General features: G+C 40.1%; 2 protein-coding genes and 1 non-coding gene across 10 annotated transcripts in view; 2 read left to right on the top strand and 1 right to left on the bottom strand.

Moving 5' to 3' along the window:
- bcorl1 (BCL6 corepressor-like 1) overlaps window positions 1-9,885 on the bottom strand; it is a 40,416-nt gene extending 30,531 nt beyond the window's left edge. The window contains exon 1 of the mRNA XM_014199766.2: window positions 9,679-9,885. The gene's annotated coding sequence lies outside the window, so the exon portion shown is untranslated. The remainder of the gene's footprint in view (window positions 1-9,678) is intronic.
- Window positions 9,886-12,449: 2,564 nt separating this feature from the next.
- Window positions 12,450-12,522, top strand: trnav-uac (transfer RNA valine (anticodon UAC)). The gene has a single exon. It is a non-coding gene; the product is annotated as a tRNA-Val (tRNA).
- Window positions 12,523-17,592: 5,070 nt separating this feature from the next.
- Window positions 17,593-23,190, top strand: part of cstf2 (cleavage stimulation factor, 3' pre-RNA, subunit 2) — a 28,590-nt gene continuing 22,992 nt past the window's right edge. For 6 of the 8 annotated variants that reach the window (XM_014199760.2, XM_014199759.2, XM_014199758.2 and 3 more), the window contains exons 1-3: window positions 17,593-17,840; window positions 18,325-18,403; window positions 18,552-18,721. In XM_014199760.2, coding sequence (XP_014055235.1) covers window positions 17,705-17,840; window positions 18,325-18,403; window positions 18,552-18,721 — 385 coding nt within the window. In that variant the 5' untranslated portion in view covers window positions 17,593-17,704. Of the gene's footprint in view, window positions 18,069-18,324; window positions 18,404-18,551; window positions 18,722-23,190 lie in introns of all 8 variants that reach the window. The other 2 variants (XM_045718137.1, XM_014199761.2) reach the window with 2 other exon arrangements.

Here is a 23,190-nt window from a genome sequence, read left to right as displayed (position 1 = left end):
TGATGAGTATTTTTGTAAATTGATGTGCACATTCACCGGAAGTTTTGGTGGGAATACATTTTCTGAACATCACGTGCCAATGTAAAATGCTGTTTTTGGATATAAATATGAACTTTATCGAACAAAACATACATGTATTGTGTAACATAATGTCCTAGGAGTGTCATCTGATGAAGATCGTCAAAGGTTAGTGCTTTATTTAGCAATGTTTTGGGTTTTATTGACACATGTCCTTGCTTGGAAAATGGCTGTGTGATTATTTTTGTCTATGTACTCTCCTAACATAATCTAATGTTTTGCTTTCGCTGTAAAGCCTTTTTGAAATTGGACAATGTGGTTACATCAAGGAGAAGTGTATCTTTAAAATGGTGTAAAATAGTTGTATGTTTGAGAAAGTTGAATTATGACATTTTGTTGTTTTTGAATTTGCCGCCCTGATATTTCACTGGCTGTGTCCCGCAGGTGGGACGCTAGCGTCCCACATAGCCCATAGAAGTTAACTGACTTGCCTAGTTAAATAAAGGTTAAATATAGTTCAAATAAATGTTTGAGGCAAATCCAAAACAACACATTACTGAGTACCACTCCATATTTTCAAGCATAGTAGTGGCTGCATCATGTTATGGGTATGCTTGTAATTGTTAACGAATGGGGAGTTTTTCAGGATAAAAAATAAACAGAATGGAGCTAAGCACAGGCAAAATCCTAGAGTTCAGAATCCTGAATCCGGGTTCAGTCTGCTTCCCAAAAGACACTGGGAGATGAATTCACCTTTCAGCAAGACAATAACCTAAAAAAAAGGCAAAAATCTACACTGGAGTTGCTTACCAAGAATACGGTGAATGTTCAGAGTGGCCGAGTTACAAGTTTGACTTAAATCTGCTTGAAAATCTATGGCAAGATTTGAAAATGGTAGTCTAGCAATGATTATCAACCATTTAGACAGAGCTTGAAGAATTTTGAAAAGAAAAATGACTAAATATTGTACAATCCAGATGTGCAAAGCTCTTAGAGACTTACTCAGAAAGACTCAAAGCTGTAATCTCTGCCAAAGGTGATTCTAACATGTATTGACGCAGGGGTGTGAATACTTATGTAAATTAGATATTTCTGTTTTTCATTACATTTTCAAAAATGTATAATATGTTTTCACTTTGTCATTATAGGGTATTGTGTGTAGATGGGTGAGAAAAATATATATTTAATTGATCTTGAATTCAGGCTGTAACACAACAAAATGTGGAATAAGTCAAGGGGTATGAATACTTTGTGAAGGCACTATATTTCTTCAGTTTTAGACAGAGTTTCAAATAAATATATACAGTTGAAGTCGAAAGTTTACATACACTTAGGTTGGAGTCATTAAAACTCATTTTTCAACCACTCCACAACTTTTTCCAACAATTGTTTACAAACAGATTATTTAACTTATAATTCACTGGATCACAATTCCAGTGGGTCAGAAGTTTACAAACACTAAGTTGACTGTGCCTTTAAACAGCTTGGAAAATTCCAGAAAATGATGTCATGCTTTAGAAGCTTCTGATAGGCTAATTGACATAGGTGTACCTGTGGATGTATTTCATGGCCTACCTTCAAACTCAGTGCCTCTTTGCTTGACATCATGGGAAAATCAAAAGATATCAGCCAAGACCTCAGAAAAAAAATTGTACACTATCACAAGTCTGATTCATCCTTAGGAGCAATTTCCAAATGCCTAAAGGTACCATGTTCATCTCTACAAACAATAGTACGCAAGTATAAACACCATGGAACCACGCAGCCATCATACCGCTCAGGAAGGAGATGTGAAGATGCTGGAGGAAACAGCTACAAAAGTCTCTATATCCACAGTAAAACGAGTCCTATATCGACAAAACCTGAAAGGCCGATCAGCAAGGAAGAAGCCACTGCTCCAAAACCGCCATAACAAAGCCAGGCTACGGTTTGCAACTGCACATGGGGACAAAGATCGAACTTTTTGGAGAAATGTCCTCTGGTCTGACGGAAAGAAATTGAACTGTTTGGCCATAATGACCATCGTTATGTTTGGAGGAAAAAGGGGGATGCTTGCAAGCCGAAGAACACCATCCCAACCGTGAAGCACGGGGGTGGCAGCATCATGTTGTGGGGGTGCTTTGCTGCAGGAGGGACTGGTGCACTTCACAAAATAGATGGCATCATGAGGTTGGACAATTAGGTGGATATATTGAAGCAACATCTGAAGACATCAGTCAGGAAGTTAAAGCTTGGTCGCAAATGGGTCTTCCAAATGGACAATGACCCCAAGCATACTTCCAAAGTTGTGGCAAAATGGCTTAAGGAAAACAAAGTCAAGGTATTGGTGTGGCCATCACAAAGCCCTGACCTCAATCCTAGAGAAAATTTGTGGGAAGAACTGAAAAAGCGTGTGCGAGCAAGGAGGCCTACAAACCTGACTCAGTTACACCAGCTCTGTCAGGAGGAATGGGCCAAAATTCACCCAACTTATTGTTGGAAGCTTGTGGAAGGCAACTGAAAGCGTTTGACCCAAGTTAAACAGTTTAAAGGCAACTTCTGACCCACTGGGAATGTGATGAAATAAATAAAAGCTGAAATATATCATTCTCTCTACTATTATTCTGACATTTCACATTGTTAAAATAAAGTGGCGATCCTAACTGACCTAAAACAGGACATTTTTACTAGGATTAAATGTCAGGAATTGTGAAAAACTGAGTTTAAATGTATTTGGCTAAGGTGTATGTAAAACTTCCGACTTCAACTGTATATTGCGTTTCATCAAATGCAGAGGTGACCTGTGGTGGAGTTTCATCGGACTTGTTGTTGTCTTCCATAGGGGGAGAAAAGGGCAAGTGACCTGGCAAAGGATGCTGAAACCCTTCTAATGGTAAGACAATGTGAAAATATACTAGGCCAATAATAATTATGCTTTTCGACATCATACTTTTCTTGTTCTTTATGGAAATTGACATACCAATGCCCGGATCCAATATGTTTTCTTGATCACATCAATAATTTGGGATTTGTTTCAAATGTTGTTTTCAACCTATAGACCCGTTTTGTGATGTGGCCCTGAAGGTGGGACCTGCCATCCTGCCTCCATGGTCATACAGAATGGATGGGGAAATGATTCACCCCTAATAATACAACGTGTAAGTATACAAGCTGTGGTCTTCCCAGGGGGGTCCGGGGGCATGCCCCCCAGGAGATTACATTTTTGTTGAATGACTGTGAGAAGGTCACAACTGGGGACATTCTACTCCAAAATGCATGAACATTTCACTATGTTCAGTTTAATTATCTCTTGATCTCAATGACATCACCAGAGAATTCTATATTAAACCCAAATATAATTTAACTAGCGTAACGTTACTGCATCTTTGCTAACAATTATTACATACATCTATTAATAGCGTTATCTCATAGAGATATTTAGAGGACGCAACATTGCATCTGTTCCACTATGGTGTCTGTGAGAGAATGGGCAGTGCCATTGAGGCCATCTCCATTTTTAAGTAGTACATTTTTCTTCACCTACTACTTCTATGAGTTGGTAAACAAACTGAAAGGGTGCACACTGCCACCTGAAGTGTGTTGTTTGAACAGGTATAAAGACAAGGTTGACGATTTACTGCCACCTGCAGTTATGGAATGTTTGCTCACAAGTATAATTAATTGGCTGAGCACTCCCGATGAACTGGATGGAATTATGTGATCCTTCCTTAACCCATAGGAAGTCCCACCCAGTTGACAGTTTTTTTTGCAGTGACGGCAACAATTTAGCAGCAGCGATGCGCCAATGCTAAATTAATATAGGGGAAACACTGCTTGCTGGACTTTTTGAAATGTAGTGTATTTGTCTTTTTCTAACTTTTATTTTATATCCCATGTGTTAAGGAGTGGGGGTGGGGTATTGATTGGTAGGGGTTTAAAGGGTAAAGCTATTAAATACAACTATTAAATATTAATAATCACATTGACATTGTATGAAAACGGTATTACAATAGTATTGAAATAGGGAGAAAATAAATACAAATAAGAATATAGATGGGTTATTATGAAACCAGCTATTGGGTTATAGTTAACCCGAATGTGGGTTGATTAGATTACCCAATGCATTGGGTAAAAAAAATTATCAATTCAATGCATTGGTTAAAATAACCACTAATACAATTCATGAATTACCCTCGTTATGTACGTCTATACTGAACAAAAATATAAATGCAACATGTAAAGTGTTGGTCCTATGTTTCATGAGTTGAAATAAAAGATCCCAGAAATGTTTCAGATGCAATTCTACTATATCCCTGTTAGTGAGCATTTCTCCTTAGCCAAGATAATCTATCCACCTGACAGGTGTGGCATATCAAGAAGCTGATTAAAAAGCATGATCATTACACAGGTGCACCTTGTGCTGGGGACAATAAAAGGCCACTCTAAAATGTCTCTACCATAAGTTGTTTTAGAGAATTTGGCAGAACGTCCAACCGGTTTCACAACCGCAGACCACGTGTAACCATGCCAGCCCAGGACCTCCACATCCGGCTTCTTCACCTGCGGGATAGTCTGAGACCAGCCACCCAGACAGCTGATGAGTATTTTTGTCTGTAATAAAGCCCATTTGTGGGGGAAAACTAATTCTGATTGGCTGGGCCTGTCTCCCAAGTGGGTGGACCATGCTCTCCCAGGCCCACCCCTGCCCAGTAATGTGAAGTCCATAGATTAGGGCCTAATGAATTTATTTCAATTGACTGATTTCCTTATATGAACTGTAACTCAGTAAAATCGTTGAAATTGTTGCATGTTGCATTTATATTTTATTTCAGTATATATCTGTATAGCAGACTCAGTAGCCATCAGACATAAAAAAATGCATGTCGGTGTCATAGCACGCCACCAACATATCTCTATCTCTCTGGGGTTAGGCCTAAGCTTATCTTCCTTTATATATACAGTACCAGTCAAAAGTTTGGACACACCTACTCATTCAAGGGTTTTTCTTTATTTTTACTATTTGTAGAATAATAGCGAAGACATCAAAACTATTAAATAAAACATATGGAATCATGTGGTAACCAAATATATATTTAGATTCTTCAAAGTAGCCACCCTTTGCCTTGATGACAGCTTTGCACACTCTTGGCATTCTCTCAACCAGCTTCACCTGGAATGCTTTTCCAACAGCCTTGAAGGAGTTCCCACATATGCTGAGCACTTGTTGGCTGCTTTTCCTTCACTCTGCGGTCCAACTCATCCCAAACCATCTCAATTGGGTTGAGGTCAGTGATTGTGAAGGCCAGGTCATCTGATGCAGCGCTCCATCACTCTCCTTCTTGGTCAAATAGGCCTTACACAGCCTGGAGGTGTGTTTTGGGTCATTGTCCTGTTGAAACAAATGATAGTCCCACTAAGCACAAACCAGATGGGATGGCGTATCGCTGCAGAATGCTGTGGTAGCCATGCTGGTTAAGTGTGCCTTGAATTCTAAATAAATCACAACAGTGTCACTAGCAAAGCACCCCCACACCCTCCTCCATGCTTCACGGTGGGAACCATACATGCGGAGATCATCCGTTCACCTACTCTGTGTCTCACAAAGATACGGCGGTTGGAACCAAAAATCTCAAATTTGGATTCATCAGACCAAAGGACAGATTTACAGCTGGTTGAGAGAAGGTCAAGAGTGGGCAAAGCAATCATCAAAGCAAAGGGCTACTTTGAAGAATTTCAAATATAACATATATTTTCATTTGTTTAACACTTTTTGGTTACTATATGATTCCATATGTGTTATTTGATAGTTTTGATGTCTTTACTATTATTCTACAATGTAGAAAATTCTCAAAATAAAGAAAAACCCTGGAATGAGTAGGTGTGTCCAAACTTTTGACAGTTACTGTATATATTTATTAAATTGTTAATAACATACAGTGGACACCTAAGCCTATAGGCCTATGCATACAATGCCCTGATACATTTAGTGCTCAAATCTCTGACAAATGAACTGTGAGGTGGACAATTATTGTTTTAGGAAAGTAGCCTAAAAAACCAATAGCAAAAATAGGTTTAGCATATGCTACACATCGAAACACAAGTAATAGTGTTTTTGTAATTTGTTATAGGCTGTTTTTAAGGATACGTAAATGTGGCTCATTTGGCCAATATCCCTCATTTATTGATGGCGCTGGCTGCGCCAGGTTGGATCTGAATGCATATGGATGTCCAGTAAATTCCTCAAATGTCTGGTAAATTAAAATCTTCCCAGTCATGTTGTCCGGCGCAAAATTTTCCGAAAGGTAACTCTGAAATGGCATATTGCTTTTTATGAAGATTTGAGAAAATCTGTCACCAATTGGATGAAAACCTAGCTAGTGCACTAGTCCAATGTCACTTTGATTATGCTTGTACATCATGGTTCACAAGCAGCCCCAAACATCTAAAGAATAAGCTACCAGCCAAACAAGCTTTTAAGAAATGTACTTAAACTCCTCCCTCATACTCATCTGGAGGTTGAGCATTTTTTCATCTCTATCTCTGTAATGTGTCTGTATCTATGTAATTGTATATGTAAAGAATATTGACCACAATGGAAATAAGTCCGACTGTATCGTGCATCCCGGTCACTTTTTAAAATCTTTGTGTATATATGTATTTTTAAAAACGGACTAAGAAAATATATAAATCCAAACTATGCAGCAGCCAAATGATGAATGGAAAGAGACATCTGTTACAAAACACCAAAACTTTAATGACATTCAGATATTGTCAAGCCAAGCCTTCTATATTGGGTAAGCCTACAAGGTAGGGAGGGATGTCTTTTCTGTTTGTCGAAAATTAACATAGTCTATTTATTGTGGTGCTGAAAACGCAAACCATGATATTGAAGTGCCCGAAGTTAGTATGCTTTGTTATTGGTTGTGTGGTGCATTGGCGCAGAAACCTGTCGCTGGAATATTCTTTGCATATATTTTATATAATTATAAATATGGCATCATAATGTAAAAAAATCTGCTTTCCCCATAGCTGATCAATGTATGCAGCTGACTCTGATTGTAGTGTAATGAAACAGGCAGGGAGAGTGAGCTCGTCTATGGTGATCAGCGAACCCCTAACCTTCTGGCTCGTAGCCCTGCTTGGCATCGACTACGCCACAAAAGCATGCTGAAGTGGCAAAGTCGATATCCACATTTATAAACAAAGGGTCGCTACAGTTATTCTTATTTGTGGTCTTAAACATTATTTTGAGTTACTTCTGAGGAGGGAGGGTGTTCAATTTATTTTACTGTACCAGGGGAAGGTCATGTGAAAATATTTGTAACGTTGGGGAAGGGAAGTGCACCAGCCCTTCCCCCTGGTAAATTTCGATCTGTCCCCTACTGAATGTGAGATGAATACATTTTTGAAAAATATGCATTATGTGTTCAGAAATTCGCCCTTTATCTCATATATATCTCTATAAATACTATTGGCACCATGTGACGTATGAATGCCTTTTTATTAAGTGATTATCATGATGACCAATATATGTGCATACAATAAGTCCTGTATGATGTTTGACAAGTGTATCAGCCCAAGTCCTGTTGGCTGATAGTTCAGAGAGATAAGCATTTCAATATTTGAAGTGACCTACAAGTTTTCATGATGAAATATGATGCTGATAATCACTCCTCTCATATACGCCATTACAGGTGGTAATTAACAATTAACAACACATCTTTCACGTTTTGGAGCATTGATGAATTGTTTTCATTGAGTTGTAAATGCTGAGGTAAAATTGGTGTGAATTACCAAGGTTAGAGGATCAGCCTTTCCACCAATTTAACACTGATTGCAAGTGTCAACGAGTGTCAGGTGGATACATCTTACAGTTAACTTGAACAGGCTTGTCCTAAAAATACACTGGAATGTTTCGCCACTCGATATAATGAGGCTATAATATGCGAGCTGAGAACCTATAAGTTATATTACCTTGCAAGGTCAAACCGCCTAAAGACAGGTCTCGAAGCCTGTGGTGTCTGCTTAATGCAGAATAGACACAATAGCGTACGCCAAAACATTCAGCAGGCCACGCGTTCATACAGTTGACATCTAGGGGAAAAAAGCCTTTGGCACATCTGGCTTTCCCAATTTCGGATACCTTTAATCAGGCCAGCGCAGGATTCTTACCTAAATCATACGCAGGTAAAAACTAAGTAGCTTATGGAACACAATATCACAGACTTGTGAATGACAGAACTGTGATATATACAACCGGTTATAGCAAACGTCTAAATGACTGGTAGTCTAAATGATAATGGAAGTAAACAAGTTTGTTGTTTAACAATGACCTATTTCTTCCCTGTCTCCCGGCTGTTGCTGCACAGTGATGCACCACACCGGATACATCTTCGTCTTTCTACTATTTCGCAGCCTTCATCTCGAGGAAGGTAGCTAGCTATTGGAGTGTAGGATCATTTGCCCATTGCCAAACACCATTCACTCGCGAATAGCACTGAGTGTTGCATGTCGGCTGACAGACTAGTCGTTGACATATTGCCAAATATCAAAATAGAACCAATATACACACCACACTACACGAGCTACAGAATAACACGACTGATTTTTGTGCCTTCCTATCGAGCACAAGCGGAACCAGGTTGTCTCCACATTGCATTGTGTCAGAGCGGGGTTACCCAGAGACCTCAACGACAGAGCGAAAGCAATCCCGGTTGTGGCCGGCTGCTCCGGTCTTCAGCTATCGACTAGTTTTGGTCACTGCCACTACCAGTGAACGTTTGAAGCCATAGGCTCAAAAAAACGTAAATACAGTGAATATACATTTGCACACTGCAGTGCACATTTGATTGGTGATCAAAAACAATCACACTTAAAACAGCAAGTTTACAGTGAATGAAGCCACAATGTTTTGTTTGAGGCCTCGTCAAAATTATTGTCGTTCCCTTTCAAAATGGGGCTTAGGCTACCGAGAGTAAATTTGGTCGATTTATGGAATATTCGAACGCCTCGTCCAAACAACCTAGGCCTGGGATACTGCTGCTACAGAGTAGTAGCTACAGCATGGCATGTCCCGTCTGAGTTCGCGGTTGCCATTACCTGACATCATGTTTACGTTGAGAATGTAGTAAATCATGCAAAGCATGAAATATGTCACTACCAACTATGTAAAAAGACGATTACTTTTGTTCATATGTGCGTAAATGGATTGGACCTGATGTAGGCTATACCATGGAGGCAGAGAACAAGTTGGAGACGATGCTCTGAGTTGGCAGGTTGAGGATGCCACGATGTGTAAACTCATGGCAGATAGAAGATTCCTGTTATAATGAAATACAGTGAAACTAGAATTCACTACCTTTTTTGGTTGTAGTAGCCTTAGCAAAATATAATGTGGGCCACTGCCGACTGAGACAGGATTTCACCCCAAGAAACATGTGACACGTTTATCCTCACACTTGAAGACTTTACATTACCAAATGCATACCTTGAATACCGTTAGACAGGTTTGTTATGGCCTGTACGTGGATTTACAAACTTTACTGTACACAATTATTCACAGCAAAAGTTTGGGAGAGTTGACTGTTGCCCTCCATGCCGTTGTGCAATGCCCCCCTTATTGCCCCCTGCTCTCCAGTACGCCTTTGTTATTAGTAATCGCATGGTATCGCACCGCCTTACCTTGCGCTCCAAACTGCCCTTTCAAAGCTTGCAAATAGAGCTTTTCACACCACGACAAGTGATTGTTTGAGACTTGGTGACTTCTGTTACGGGTCAGGAATGTGATTTTGTGGTAGAATAATTCCAGTGTGACATGTCGGCTTCTCCTCGCGATCTTCTCTCATCGCCCGTTTTCAGACCGCAGCAGCTGGAGATGAAAATCGCGCACCCTGGGTCCTAGCGCCGACAGAGGCCTACAGGTGAATAACAGGTGGTGACCGTAGTCGAGTCCTTATATAATTGTAAATTCCTATTCAAAACATGAACATTTTTTGGAATCATCTTTGGAAATTAGAATCTTCCCTTCCAATACGGAAATAGGTCTACCACAAAAGCCAAACTCTGATGACCCAAGTGATGTTATGGCTGCAAGTGTGTGTTTATGAACCATCATTAGATAGCTGACAGAATGGTATAATTATTAAGCATAGGCACATCATACTATTTGGCTACTGGATATTTCTTCCTGACAATGATATGAATGTAAGGAAAGATACTAAACTATAAGAATAAAACAATTGTGGCACTAATTTGGGATTTTTTTCTTCTGCAACGCATAACACATGATCAATATGATGACATAAAATACGTGTTGTGTAAAAGCTTACATTGTTATCATGAGGGTTTGGACAGGAGTGTCCATCTTCATATTACTGTAAAGTTATTATTGCCATTCAATAAGAATGCACATTTCATTTACGTCGCATTCTAGTGCCCTATAATTACACCCAAGACACAAATAACTTCGGCAGTATCCGTGTCTCAACGTTGCTGTCCTGTTTCCACTAAAATTTCACAAAATTGCGTTATTACATATGCGATGTGAAAAGAGGACACTTCGTTTAGTTACTGAGGTTTAGAGACTTGAGTGAAGCTAGCCACAATAAGGATTAGCAACAATAGAGGGATTTGCATTTCGCCATCAAAATAAAAGTCCCCTGTTGAAACATCCAAACGGATCCAAATAGTGGAATAAGGCCATATTTGGACTAGATAATGCTAAACAAGATATGTTGTTATATAACGTAAAAATAAATACAATAATTTATTAATTTGACAATAAACAGCAAAAACATTGTGGATTTATTAAACTGCATAATTGCATTGGGTGTGCTGCAACCTATTCTGTACATAAATCCGAGGACACTCCAATTAGTATATGTTACGTTTGGTATAGTTACCTTATATAGATGGTTACTTAAGGCAAAAACAAAAGGAGTATGGTTAACAGGAACTTCTAGCAACTCAAAGGTTGCGAGTTCAAATCTCATTCACAGACAATTTTAGCTAATTTGCAACTTTTCAACTACTTACTACTTTTTTAGCTACTTTGCAACTACTTAGCATGTTAGCTAACCCTTTCCCTAACCCTAACCCTTTTAGCTAACTATTTAACCTAAGTCCTAGACTAGCTAACATTGGCGAGCTAGCTAATGTTTGCAATCTAGCTAGAATTCGTAACATATCATACGTTAGCAAATTGGTAACATATTGTATGTTTTTCAAATTGTTAACATGTAGTACGTTTTGCAAATTCGTAACATATAATACGAATTGTAATTCGTAACATATATTGCGAAATTGGTGATGGACAACCACAAATTAATATATGCCATACGAAACGTAACATATCATACTAAATGGAGTGCATCGGATTTATTTACAGAATAATACGAACTGCTCTGAGACCAGGTTGGGCATACATATATGCACTGTACAGCCTTGGCTATGGCGCCTTACCTACTATTGTGACTAATCCTTATTGTGGCTAGCTTCACACAGGTAGATTATAGACCTCAACCTTCCACTCCATACGGGTGACTAGAGTGGCAATCCAAGAAGCCAGTCAAGTATAATGTAGGCATTAGGCAACCAGTTTTACCTCCCCATAAACGAGAACCCTGTAGCCTGTGTGGTGGTCACGAGGGTGTGTCTCACGGTGTCCTGCTTTCCTCATTTGTACAAAACAGGCGACGGAAATGGATAACAGTTTGTCATACTGTACCAGCTTGAGTTGGTCCGACGAACGTGCTGTACAGAGAGTAGAGACTGGAGAGCCTTTCAAATGTTCTCTAATTTATAAAACCGTTATTATTGGTCAATTAAAATAAATAACCATGTTGCTCAAATTATGTATATAGACCCATTACACAATCCGTCATAACCAATGCATTCCGGACATTTCACAAGGGGAAAGAAACATGGTGTCAGTTGAGCCTGGTAAAAGTTTCGGTTTTGCACATTGTGCGCTAAAAACCTATGGATCCAACTCAACGAGAGGTATGTCGGTGCCGGTACGGATTAAATAGTTTATTATAGGCCAGCATTTTAATGTTCATGCAACGTGTACATTTGCCATTTTTAGATCAAGTTCGTATTTGGTGACTATTTATGGCGCAGGTTTTATGCCGCAGATGGTGCTGAATAAAAGCAGAAAGCTATAATACTAACATGACACAACTTAGCACTAAACCAAATAGCTTGCCATTGCAAATGCAGTTGTACACACGACTGCACACCCCGGCATTAATATAGGCCTATACAGCTAATCGATTCCAACAAGACTGCAATTCCATGCGTGTCTCAAAAATGAAGATATTATCATCTCATAATATTTCAAGCAGTTAAATACATCTAATATAGGTCAAACAATATTAATTCATGAAAAACATTCAGAACTACCGTGACGTCGTCATCTACTAGAACAGTGTATTTTACCAATGTTACCAACTGGTTCCATAGTGTAGTGGTTATCACGTCTGCTTTACACGCAGAAGGTCCTGGGTTCGAGCCCCAGTGGAACCACCACTTTTTGATGACCTAGATAAAACATTGAACGCTCCATACTGATAGCTAAATGTAGGTTAATACATACATCACAAATCAATATCTAAGATCTGTTATCTAACGAAAATTATAGACAATATAACAACATTTGTTCTCAGATAATCACAGATTTAGTGGTCACTGGTCTACAGTACATGCCAGTATGGTACCAAACTTCCTATGTATTATCTCAATAACAAACAAGCTGCCTATTGTAAACTGCATTGTGCCAGTGGTTCCCAAACTTTTTATAATCTCGTACCCCTTCAAACATTCAACCTCCAGCTGCGTACCCCCTCTAGCACCAGGGTCAGCGCACTCAAATGTTGTTTTTTGCCATCATTGTAAGCCTGCCACACACAGGATACATTTATTAAACATAAGAATGAGTGCGAGTTTTTGTCACAACCCGGCTCGTGGGAAGTGACAAAGAGCTCTTATAGGACCAGGGCACAAATAATAATATAATAATAATCAATAATTTTGCTCTTTATTTTAGCCATCTTACATATAAAACCTTATTTGTTCATTGAAAATTGTGAATAACTCACCACAGGTTAATGAAAAGGGTGTGCTTGAATGGATGCACATAACTCTGCAATGTTTGGTTGTATTGGAGAGAGTCTCAGTCATAAATAATTTTCCACACACAGTCTGTGCCTCTATTTAGTTTTCATGCTAGTGAGGGCCGAGAATGCACTATCACATAGGTACGTGGTAGCAAAGTACATCAGTGTCTTAACAGTTCGATTTGCCAAGACAGGATACTCTGAGCGCAGCCCTATCCAGAAATCTGGCAGTGGCTTTTGATAACATTTTCCCTAAAGCGCTTGTTGCAATTTCGATGAGGCGCTCTTGTTCAGATATCGGTAAGTGGACTGGAGACAGGGCATGAAAGGGATAACGAATCCAGTTGTTTGTGTAATCCATTTCGAGAAAGTACCTGCGTAATTGCGCACCCAACTCACTCAGGTGCTTCGCTATATCACATTTGACATTGTCTGTAAGCTTGAGTTCATTTGCACAAATAAAATCATACAATGATGGAAAGACCTGTGTGTTGTCCTTGTTAATGCAGACAGAGAAGAGCTCCAACTTCTTAATCATAGCCTCAATTTTGTCTCGCACATTGAATATAGTTGCGGAGAGTCCCTGTAATCCTAGATTCAGATCATTCAGGCGAGAAAAAACATCACCCAGATAGGCCAGTCGTGTGAGAAACTCGTCATCATGCAAGCGGTCAGTCAAGTGAAAATTATGGTCAGTAAAGAAAACTTTAAGCTCGTCTCTCAATTCAAAAAACTTGTCAATACTTTGCCCCTTGATAACCAGCGCACTTCTGTATGTTGTAAAAGCGGTATATGGTCGCTGCCCATATCATTGCATAGTGCAGAAAATACACAAGAGTTCAGGGGCCTTGCTTTAACAAAGTTAACCATTTTCACTGCAGTGTCCAAAACGTCTTTCAAGCTGTCATGCATTCTCTTGGCAGTAAGAGCCTCTCGGTGGATGCTGCAGTGCACCCAAATGGCGTCGGGAACAACTGCTTGCACGTGCGTTACCACTCCACTATGTCTCCCTGTCATGGCTTTTGCGCCATCAGTACAGATACCAACATGAGCAGCAGCTACGTTTGGCTACATACGGACCATTAGTGGAATTCCCGCAAGAGAGTAACGGTTAATGTGATTGGATGTTAATTATTTGACTAGGCTAGCAGTATTTGACATTGTGTTGTTATTTCGCTGAACACTAGATGGTTTCATTTTATTTTTGGCAGTGAAACGAGACTACTCAGGCGAGAAAAAAACCTCACCCAAATGTATAGCACCATTGGAAAATATAAACGGACTGTTTGAAAATGTGAAGGGGAAAAAAAGTAAAACCTTTTTTTTTTATATGTGAATCACATTTTTATTTGGCGTACCCCCGACGGCATTTACGTGCACCCCAGTTTGGGAATACCTGAAGTCTCTTGATTCATGATGACATTGGTAATCATAGTAATTTAGCTGATAATTCACACCTACGATATCCAGGCAGGTGAAATATTTCTGAATGTAACATGAGTAGGATATCAGTTTGTTTTAAAATATTACAAGGTCAAAACTTGACCTCATAATACTCATTATGCCATACTTCCATTGAAAACAGAATTTAAGCACCTTTGGCAGCGATTACAGCCTCGAGTCTTCTTGGGTATGACGCTACAAGCATGGCACAGCTGTATTTGGGGATTTTATCCCATTCTTCTCTGCAGATACTCTGAAACTTTCAAGTTGGATGGGGAGCATCGCTGCAGCTATTTTCAGATCTCTCCAGGGATGTTTGATTGGGTTCAAGTCCGGACTCTGGCTGGGCCACTCAAGGACATTCAGAAATTGTCCCAAAGCCACTCCTGCGTTGTCTTGGCTATGCGCTTGGGGTTGTTGTCCTGTTGGAAGGTGAACCTTCGCCCCAGTCTGGGGTCCTGAGCGCTTTGGAGCAGGTTTTCATCAAGGATCTCTCTGTACTTTGCTACGTTCAATTTTGAGTCTCATAGCAAAGTCTCTGAATACTTTTCAATATTTTTTATTTTTAATAAATTTGCAAAAATGTCTAAAAACCTGTTTTCGCTGTGTGATTATGGAGTATTGTGTGTAGATTGATGAGGTTTTTTAGTTATTTAATCCATTTAAGAATAAGGCTGTAATCTAACAAAATGTGGAAAAAGTCAAGGGGTCTGAATACTTTCCAAATGCACTGTATTGAATTGTATCGTGAGGTCCCTGGCAATTCCCAGCCCTAGAAAATACCCTATTAAAAAGTCTCAGCAACAATAACAATATATCCAAAGCAATTTCTTTACACTGTGGTTGTATTGTCATAGTGTTTTTATAATAGATAGCAAGTACCAGTAATTACAATAATTGAATCCCTGTGGACTAAAATAAATGAACAATGATCAAGCTGTTTGTTTTTCATGTTGTTAGTTAGCACCCCCTACTGTTAAATCTGTTCTTTACAGGGTCCCAAGACCTTACAAGGGCATTGGTGAGTTAAGGATACAGCACTCTCTCAGGCCAGCCTTGTAAAACGGACAGTGGTGACTGGATATTTGAAATACAACTTCTAGCTGATCCAGGCTGAAATCTTTGCCAATTGTGCTGCCACCATGCCCATGTCCTCTGCATTGTGGCCCAATCCCAAATTGACATATAAACGTTGGTTATACAATTATTGCATCTGAGCTACTTGAGTGAGGCTCTCCTTTTCTTTTTCAATTGATTTATATAAGCAACATGGTGAAACTTCCACCCAGCATATCAGAGGGCAAAGTGGCACTATTACCATATTGCTTACACCTGTCAAATCCTCTCAGATCTCCACAAGTGCAAAGGGCATAGGTGGGTTATGGAGTCCATTTGGGATTGGGCCTATCACTTTCTCAAAGACTTTCTCCACTCTCTCATAATGCATTTTATTCTATAATGAGTATTCTCCTAGAAGGATCATGACTTAACACTGATTTCAGATTAAATCGTTTCAATGTGATAAATCTTGCTGGGTATTGTGACTGATATTACTCTGCATAAACATATACAGCAGATAGTTATGACCAATTATCAATTGACTTACAATGGTGGCTTTTCCAAAATAAATAGACACTATGGACAATAAATAGACACTATGAGGTCATCATTTTAAAAAGCCTTCCATTCATAAACTAAACTCAACCTAAATTGACATATTTGCCCGTTTTGAAAATGAATTACAATGACTGAAACTTGACAACGTTATCGAACTGCTGAGAAAATATTTGACTGTGTCTGATAACAGCACTGACATCTATGATAACCTTAGACTGGCATACTAGCTAGTTAGTTATCTAGGTCCACATGGAGGAACTGTCTAATAACTCAATCTTGCTAGTTAGGTAAACTAATTTAGCAAGCTTGTTTCCAAAATTCGGATAGATACATGTTGCTAGCTTATTGCTAGCTATCAATTCAAGCGCGTTGTAGTCAAGGAAGTTAACTAGAATGGCAAACGTTAGATAGCCAGGGCTAGGCTAACGTTAGCAATATGCCTACACTTATCATTCATGCATCTCAGCTTTCACATTAGCTACTTACCAAATAATGAAATGTATATGTTCTGTGTTCGCACACTTGATTTGACCCATTTGTTTAGCAAGATATATAAAATTGTGTATGAAGTTGGCACCCAGAGGTTCCTGAACTAAAACGTTAGTTAGGGCGCGTGCATGTTACCTGCTGCAAGAAACGATGCCCCCTAGTGGACAAAGAGACTGGTGTGTTTTTCCCGCCAAATGTGAATGCAAAATATATTAATAGTAGTGCTGTTATTTTATTGAAATTGTAAATTTTCAGTGGACAACACCGGAAACATTTAGCTACTTTCATTAATTGAATCAATGACTCCTCACTTCAGGGAGGAAGGAATGAACGATGCGTTCTTTCAATGATCGTTTAGTATGAAACCAGAGAGGAAGAGGCGAAGCGGAGGGATACATGGGCCCAAAAACTGTCTTCTCCAGGTGGCGTTTTTAGTTTTTTCGCTCAAGCCAGGAGTTTTTGCATGGAGGCCAATGGAAGAGTATCGAATTTTGTTAGCAAAACATCGAATGGCTTATTTGCTACGTGTGGCTTACTTGATCAAATATAAGTTTCGTAACGAGTAGGTTGTTACGAGTATACTGATATAAGTAGGACACGTAACATCCAAACATTGAGAAAAAACACAATACCAGAGTTGTCTGGTCGTTACTAGTACCACAGCCACAAAGTCATACACCTCACCTATTTTTACACTTTATCTTCTTAAAATGTGATTTAAACCTAACCGTAACCTTATGCATAACCCTATTCTTAAATGAAGACCAAAAAGCAAATTGTTACGATATAGCCAATTTTGACTTTGTGGCTGTGGTAACATTGGAAACCGTTGTGTCTGTTGTTCACACGCTTATCTGCCCTCTCATTGGCGCGAATGGTCCCACCTGATCTTGCCTCCTCCACAACTTCCTTTTATGTTATGAAGATTTATTTTCATTGTTAGAACGGCCATTAGAGTATCTGGTCAATATGCAACGTAATAGATAATCTGTGATGAAACGCTGATGCATTGAAACACTGGACGAGGCCCCCTCGTAAACCGGATGGTGTTACACTTTAAAGTTGAGCATTTCCTGTTGCTACATTTGTCATTCCCTAAAATGGCGAATTTAGCAGCTGCTGTTGTTGCTGCCGCTGGCAGAGATCCCGCTGTTGACCGTTCATTGCGCTCTGTCTTTGGTAAATTTATTGATGGGGGAATACTAGTTGATTCAAAAGTGTATGTCGAAGAATACGTTTGTACTCACAGCTAGCGAGCTGGATAGCTTACAAACCGCGCTAGACATAGCACAGCAGCAGATAGCTAACTAACTAATGTGTGCAGGATTTGTATCAAACGTATTTTTATAGATCGCAAGTATGCCTCACGTTAGTTAGCCAAGGTATTCCTCTGTCAGTATCACAGACGTAAGTGACAAGTTAGCTAAGTGTATACCTGTGTTAACAAGGTTTATAGTTAACTGGCTAGTTTGCTAATAGTGTCAGAATTACCATCACATATTGCTACTAGCAACAAGTGGTTCAGCCATAGACAACAGTAACGTTAACTAAGAACTCTGCATCTCATGTCTTTTGCATGTTGTTGTTTAGGATTCTTGTGTTCTGTAAGTTTTTCCACAACTCAGTCAAGTTGCTGTCTTAAACTCTTAACTCAATTTAACAGTGGGAAACATTCCATATGAGGCCACAGAGGAGCAACTGAAAGACATTTTTTCAGAAGTTGGGCTTGTTGTCAGCTTTAGGTACGTAAGCAGTCTTAAGGCAACGTTCACCGTTTCACCTGCCTAAAACAATTGCTGCTGTGCACTAGGCTATTCAAGTGATTACATGCTAATATGGCTTTTTGGTTACCTTTTGAAAATTGTTTTGTAACCCTACACCATTTTTCAGGTTAGTGTATGATAGGGAGACAGGCAAGCCAAAAGGATATGGCTTCTGTGAGTATCAAGACCAGGAGACGGCCCTCAGTGCCATGCGGAACCTGAACGGAAGAGAGTTCAGCGGCCGAGCTCTCCGTGTCGACAATGCTGCTAGTGAGAAGAATAAAGAAGAGCTCAAGAGTAAGTATGCGCTGCAGTGCACTCACTATTAACCACAATGGAAAGTATGCACTGCAGTGCATTGTTAACCACAATGGAAAGTATCCACTGCAGTGCACTGTTAACCACAATGGAAAGTATGTACTGCAATGCACTATTAACCACATTGATTAGGTTTACATGCACAGTAATAATTCGATATTAACCTGATTATGGCAGATTATGCAATAGTTATGTAAACACCTTGGTCTGTTTATCTTAAACCCTGTTTTCTGAGCGATCTTTGGAATTATTAGGACATGTAAACACCTTAACTGGCGTTACAGCGGTGTATTCGATCTGCGCATGTGCTAGCACCAGCTGAGCGAGCCTCCCTCTTTATCTAGAGTGAAGTGAGTTCTGAACAACTGAATGTATGCTTCTTAGAAGTAGCTCTCACATACAAACTTTATATACCCGAACTCAGAATAAAATATGCTTCTGAGAAATAAAATGTATTTTGATTGGTGATGTTCTGCATTTATCAGAGTGCCATCAGGTGTCCATGTAAACAGGATTCGTAAGGAAATTGTTCTTCTTCCAAAGCAGTACACCATTTTAATTTAACAAAAATATAAACGCAACATGCCACATTTTCAAAGATTTTACACGGTTTTACAGATCATAAAAGGAAATCGGTCAATTCAAATATATTCATTAGACCATAATCCATGGATTTCACATGACTGGGAATACAGATCTGTTGGTCACAGATGCCTATAAATTTTTTTAAAAAGGGAAGGGGCGTGGATCAGAAAACCAGTGTGAACACCATTTGCCTCATGCAGTGCGACGCATCTCCTTCGCGTAGAGTTGCCTGTGCAATGTTGTCCCACTCCTTTTCAATGGCTGTGCGAGTTAATGGATATTGGCAGGAACTGGAACGCGTTGTCGATCCAGAGCATCCCAAACATGCTCAATGGGTTATATGTCTGGTGAATATGCAGGCTATGGAAGAACTAACATTTTCAGCTTCCAGGAATTGTGTACAGATCCTTGCGACATGGGGCCGTGCATTTTTATGCTGAAACATGAGGTGATGGCGGCGGATGAATGGCACGACAATGAGCCTCAACTTTTCACGGTATCTCTGTGCATTCAAATTGCCCTTCGGTAAAATGCAATTGTGTTCGTTGTCCGTAGCTTCGCCATACACGCAATGTTACCTAACAAAATTGGGGCACTGAGCAAATTTTAGGTCTTGTGAGCAGAAACATGAACATTGTGAGAATTTTGTGCAACTACACTGAGGATGTACCCTTACAGTTTTAGACAGTAGCCAATAGACTATTTGAGCATAGTGTAGGCCTACCAACAAAACCAATGGCAAAAATCCCATAACATTTTCACATGGAAATAGCTTTTGATTTCTATGATATAGCCTACAGTAGACTTTGGTGTTCAATGCAAGCCTACATTGCATGAGACTTTTTTTACAACTTTTTATATTATGAAGGGCTTGACATTAATTCATAATTTTTTTACTTGGTCTGTAACATCATGGGCCAAATAGGTGACTGTACATTGTATTGTTGGATGATGCAAGAAACCACTTTCAAAATACAATGTATTATTATTACCATATAGAGAATTAGACAATGTAGGCTACCCCTCTGCTTATTGGGGTATTTGCATTTTCAAGCGTGTCTCGAAATACAGCACTGCCCCTTTTTAAGACATAAGCTTTTTACCTGACTGGCTTTTCAAAGACAGCTTGAAAGGTAGCCTACATGTTTTGTGCTCTTGTAGGAAGCCTTAACTCCCCATTTCTGACCAATACTTATCAATAACTGGGCTAATAACTCGCTAGTTAGCAAAGAATATCAACAAATGTGAACACACGGCTCTGCACTCCGCTCTGATAAGCGCATTCACTCGCGGGTCATTGAAAGCCCGCTCGTGGGCTACCCACGCCAGTCCACGCCAATAGAATTCTACTCCATTGAGCTACTACAAAACCAGACTATCTTGCAAAGTAATTTTTTTTTTTGTTGCATTGAAAAGGGCCTGTAATAATGTTGATTTGACCACAGAAAAAAATGTTGCTCTATATTGTGCAAACTAATGGGGCGAACCAAGTTAAGTTCAACATCTTGTCTCTGCGCTGCATGGCATTTCACCTGCGCGGCAGTTCTGGAGTAAGTACGCGGCCACACGCGTGCAGCTTAGAGGGAACATTGCATACACGTGGCGGTTGTGAGGGCGGTTGGACCTACTGCCTAATTCTCTAAAACAGCTTTGGAGATGGCTTATGTTAGAGAAATTAACATTAAATTCTCTGGCAATGGCTCTGGAGGACATTCCTGCAGTCAGCATGCCAATTGCCTACTCCCTCAACTTGAGACATCTGTAGCATTGTGTTATGACATAACTGCACATTTTAGTGGCCTTTTATTGTCCCCCAGCACAAGGTGCACCTGTGCAATGATCATGCTGTTTTAATCAGCTTCTTGATATGCCACACCTGTCAGGTGGATGGATTATCTTGGCAAAGGAGAGATGCTCACTAACAGGGATTTAAACAAATTTGTGCACAATATTTGAGAAATAAGCTTTTTGTGCATATGGAAAATTTCTGGAATCTTTTATACCAGCTCATGAAACATGGAACAAACAGTCTATATTTTTTGCGTTTTATATTTTTGTTAAGTGGATTATTAATCTGACTATCCACAATTACATTAGTGTGTGCATGTAACTGTACTCAATGTAAAGTATGCACCGCAGTGCACTATTAATGGCAATGGAAAGTATGCAGAGGTGCGTGGGACTGATTTATTCATCCTGCCCGCACCCGCAGCTTTTCATACCACGCCCGCTGGCTTTATGTCCGACTCCCACCCGCTACCGCAAGAACTGGTCCCTAACCCAACCGCAGTCTCACAATGTTATTTTAAGAGTATGTGACGAACTGACTTGCCAGCCATGGTCCCAGGAATATTTCACCCTATATTCAATATCAAAATGAGCAAAAATAACTGATGGAATGGGTTAAATTTGGAGATTCTCACATGGCCTATTTTATAAGGCTATCGGTATTACTAGGCTATATCAGCCAATAGGCTAGACGTAGTTTGAAGAGAGCAGAGTTGGAGACACTTGCACTTTCTCTTGAGCCACATTTTTTGGGGGGTTTACAAATCAAAATCAAATCTAATCAAGTTTTATTTGTCACATGCGCCAAATACAACAGGTTTTAGACTTTACCGTGAAATGCTTCCTTACAAGCCCTTTCCCAAGAATGCCAATGGAAAAAAAAGTTATTCACGAAATAAAGGAAAGAGTAACACAATATAACAACAATGAGGCTATATACAAGTACCGAGTCAATGTGCGGGGGTAATATGTACATGTAGGTAGGGGTAAAAGTGACTAGGCAATCAGGATATATAATAAACAGAGTAGCAGCAGCAACAGCGTATGTGGTAGAGTCCAGTGAGTGTGCATAGAGCCAGGGCAAGAGTCAGTGCTAAAATAAAAAGGGGGTCAATGCGAATGGTCCAGGTAGCCACTTGAGTGACTGTTCAGCAATCTCATGGCTTTCGGTAGAAGCTGTATAGGATCCTTTTGGTCCCAGACTTGGCTCTCCGGTACTGCTTACCATGCGGTAGCAGAGAGAACAGTCTGACTTCAGTGGCTGTTAGAACATTTTTAGGGCCATCCTGACACCGCCTGGTATCGAGGTCCTGGATGGCAGGGAGCTCGGGACTTAGTGATGTACTGGGTTGTACACGCTATCCTCTGTAGTGCCTTGCGGTCGGATATCAAGCAGTTGCCATAGCAAGCGGTTATGCATCCAGTCAAGCTGCTTTCATTGGTGCGGCTGTAGAACATTTTGAGAATCCGAGGGCCCATGACACATCTTTTCAGCCTCCTGAGGGGTAAGCGGTACTGTCGTGCCCTCTTCACGACTGTTGGTGTGTTTGGACCATGAATAGGTCCTTAGTGATGTGGACACAGGAACTTGAAGCTCTCGCTCCACTACCATGATGTGAATTGGGGGCCTGCTCAGCTCCTTAGTCTTGCTGACGTTGAGGGAGGAGGTTGTTGTTCTGGCACCACACTGCCAGGTCTCTGACCACCTCCCTATAGGCTGTCTCGTCTTCGGTGATCATGCCTACCGCTGCGGTATCGTCTGCAAACTTAATGATGGCGTTAGATTCATGCGCGTCGACACAGTCGTGGGTGAACAGGGAATACAGGAGGTGCCTTACCACGCATCCCTGAGGGGCCCCCGTGTTGAGGGTAGCCTACCTTTTTAGGAGTGGGACGATTTTCAGATGGAGACAAATGTGGGTGATCAATATTTATTTATAGGCAATGTAGTAAACTATAGCCTAATCATATTTAGGAAGTACATTTCCTTGGAAAGAACTGCCACTTGGTTCTCCGCCCATGTATAGGCTATAGTCTATTCTATTTAATAGAGACCACACGCGCACCTGACCTCG

This window comes from Salmo salar, chromosome ssa05, assembly GCF_905237065.1.
Source record: "Salmo salar chromosome ssa05, Ssal_v3.1, whole genome shotgun sequence".
In the NCBI taxonomy this organism is placed as follows: Eukaryota; Metazoa; Chordata; class Actinopteri; order Salmoniformes; family Salmonidae; genus Salmo; species Salmo salar.
This window is presented reverse-complemented; position numbering and strand designations above follow the sequence as displayed.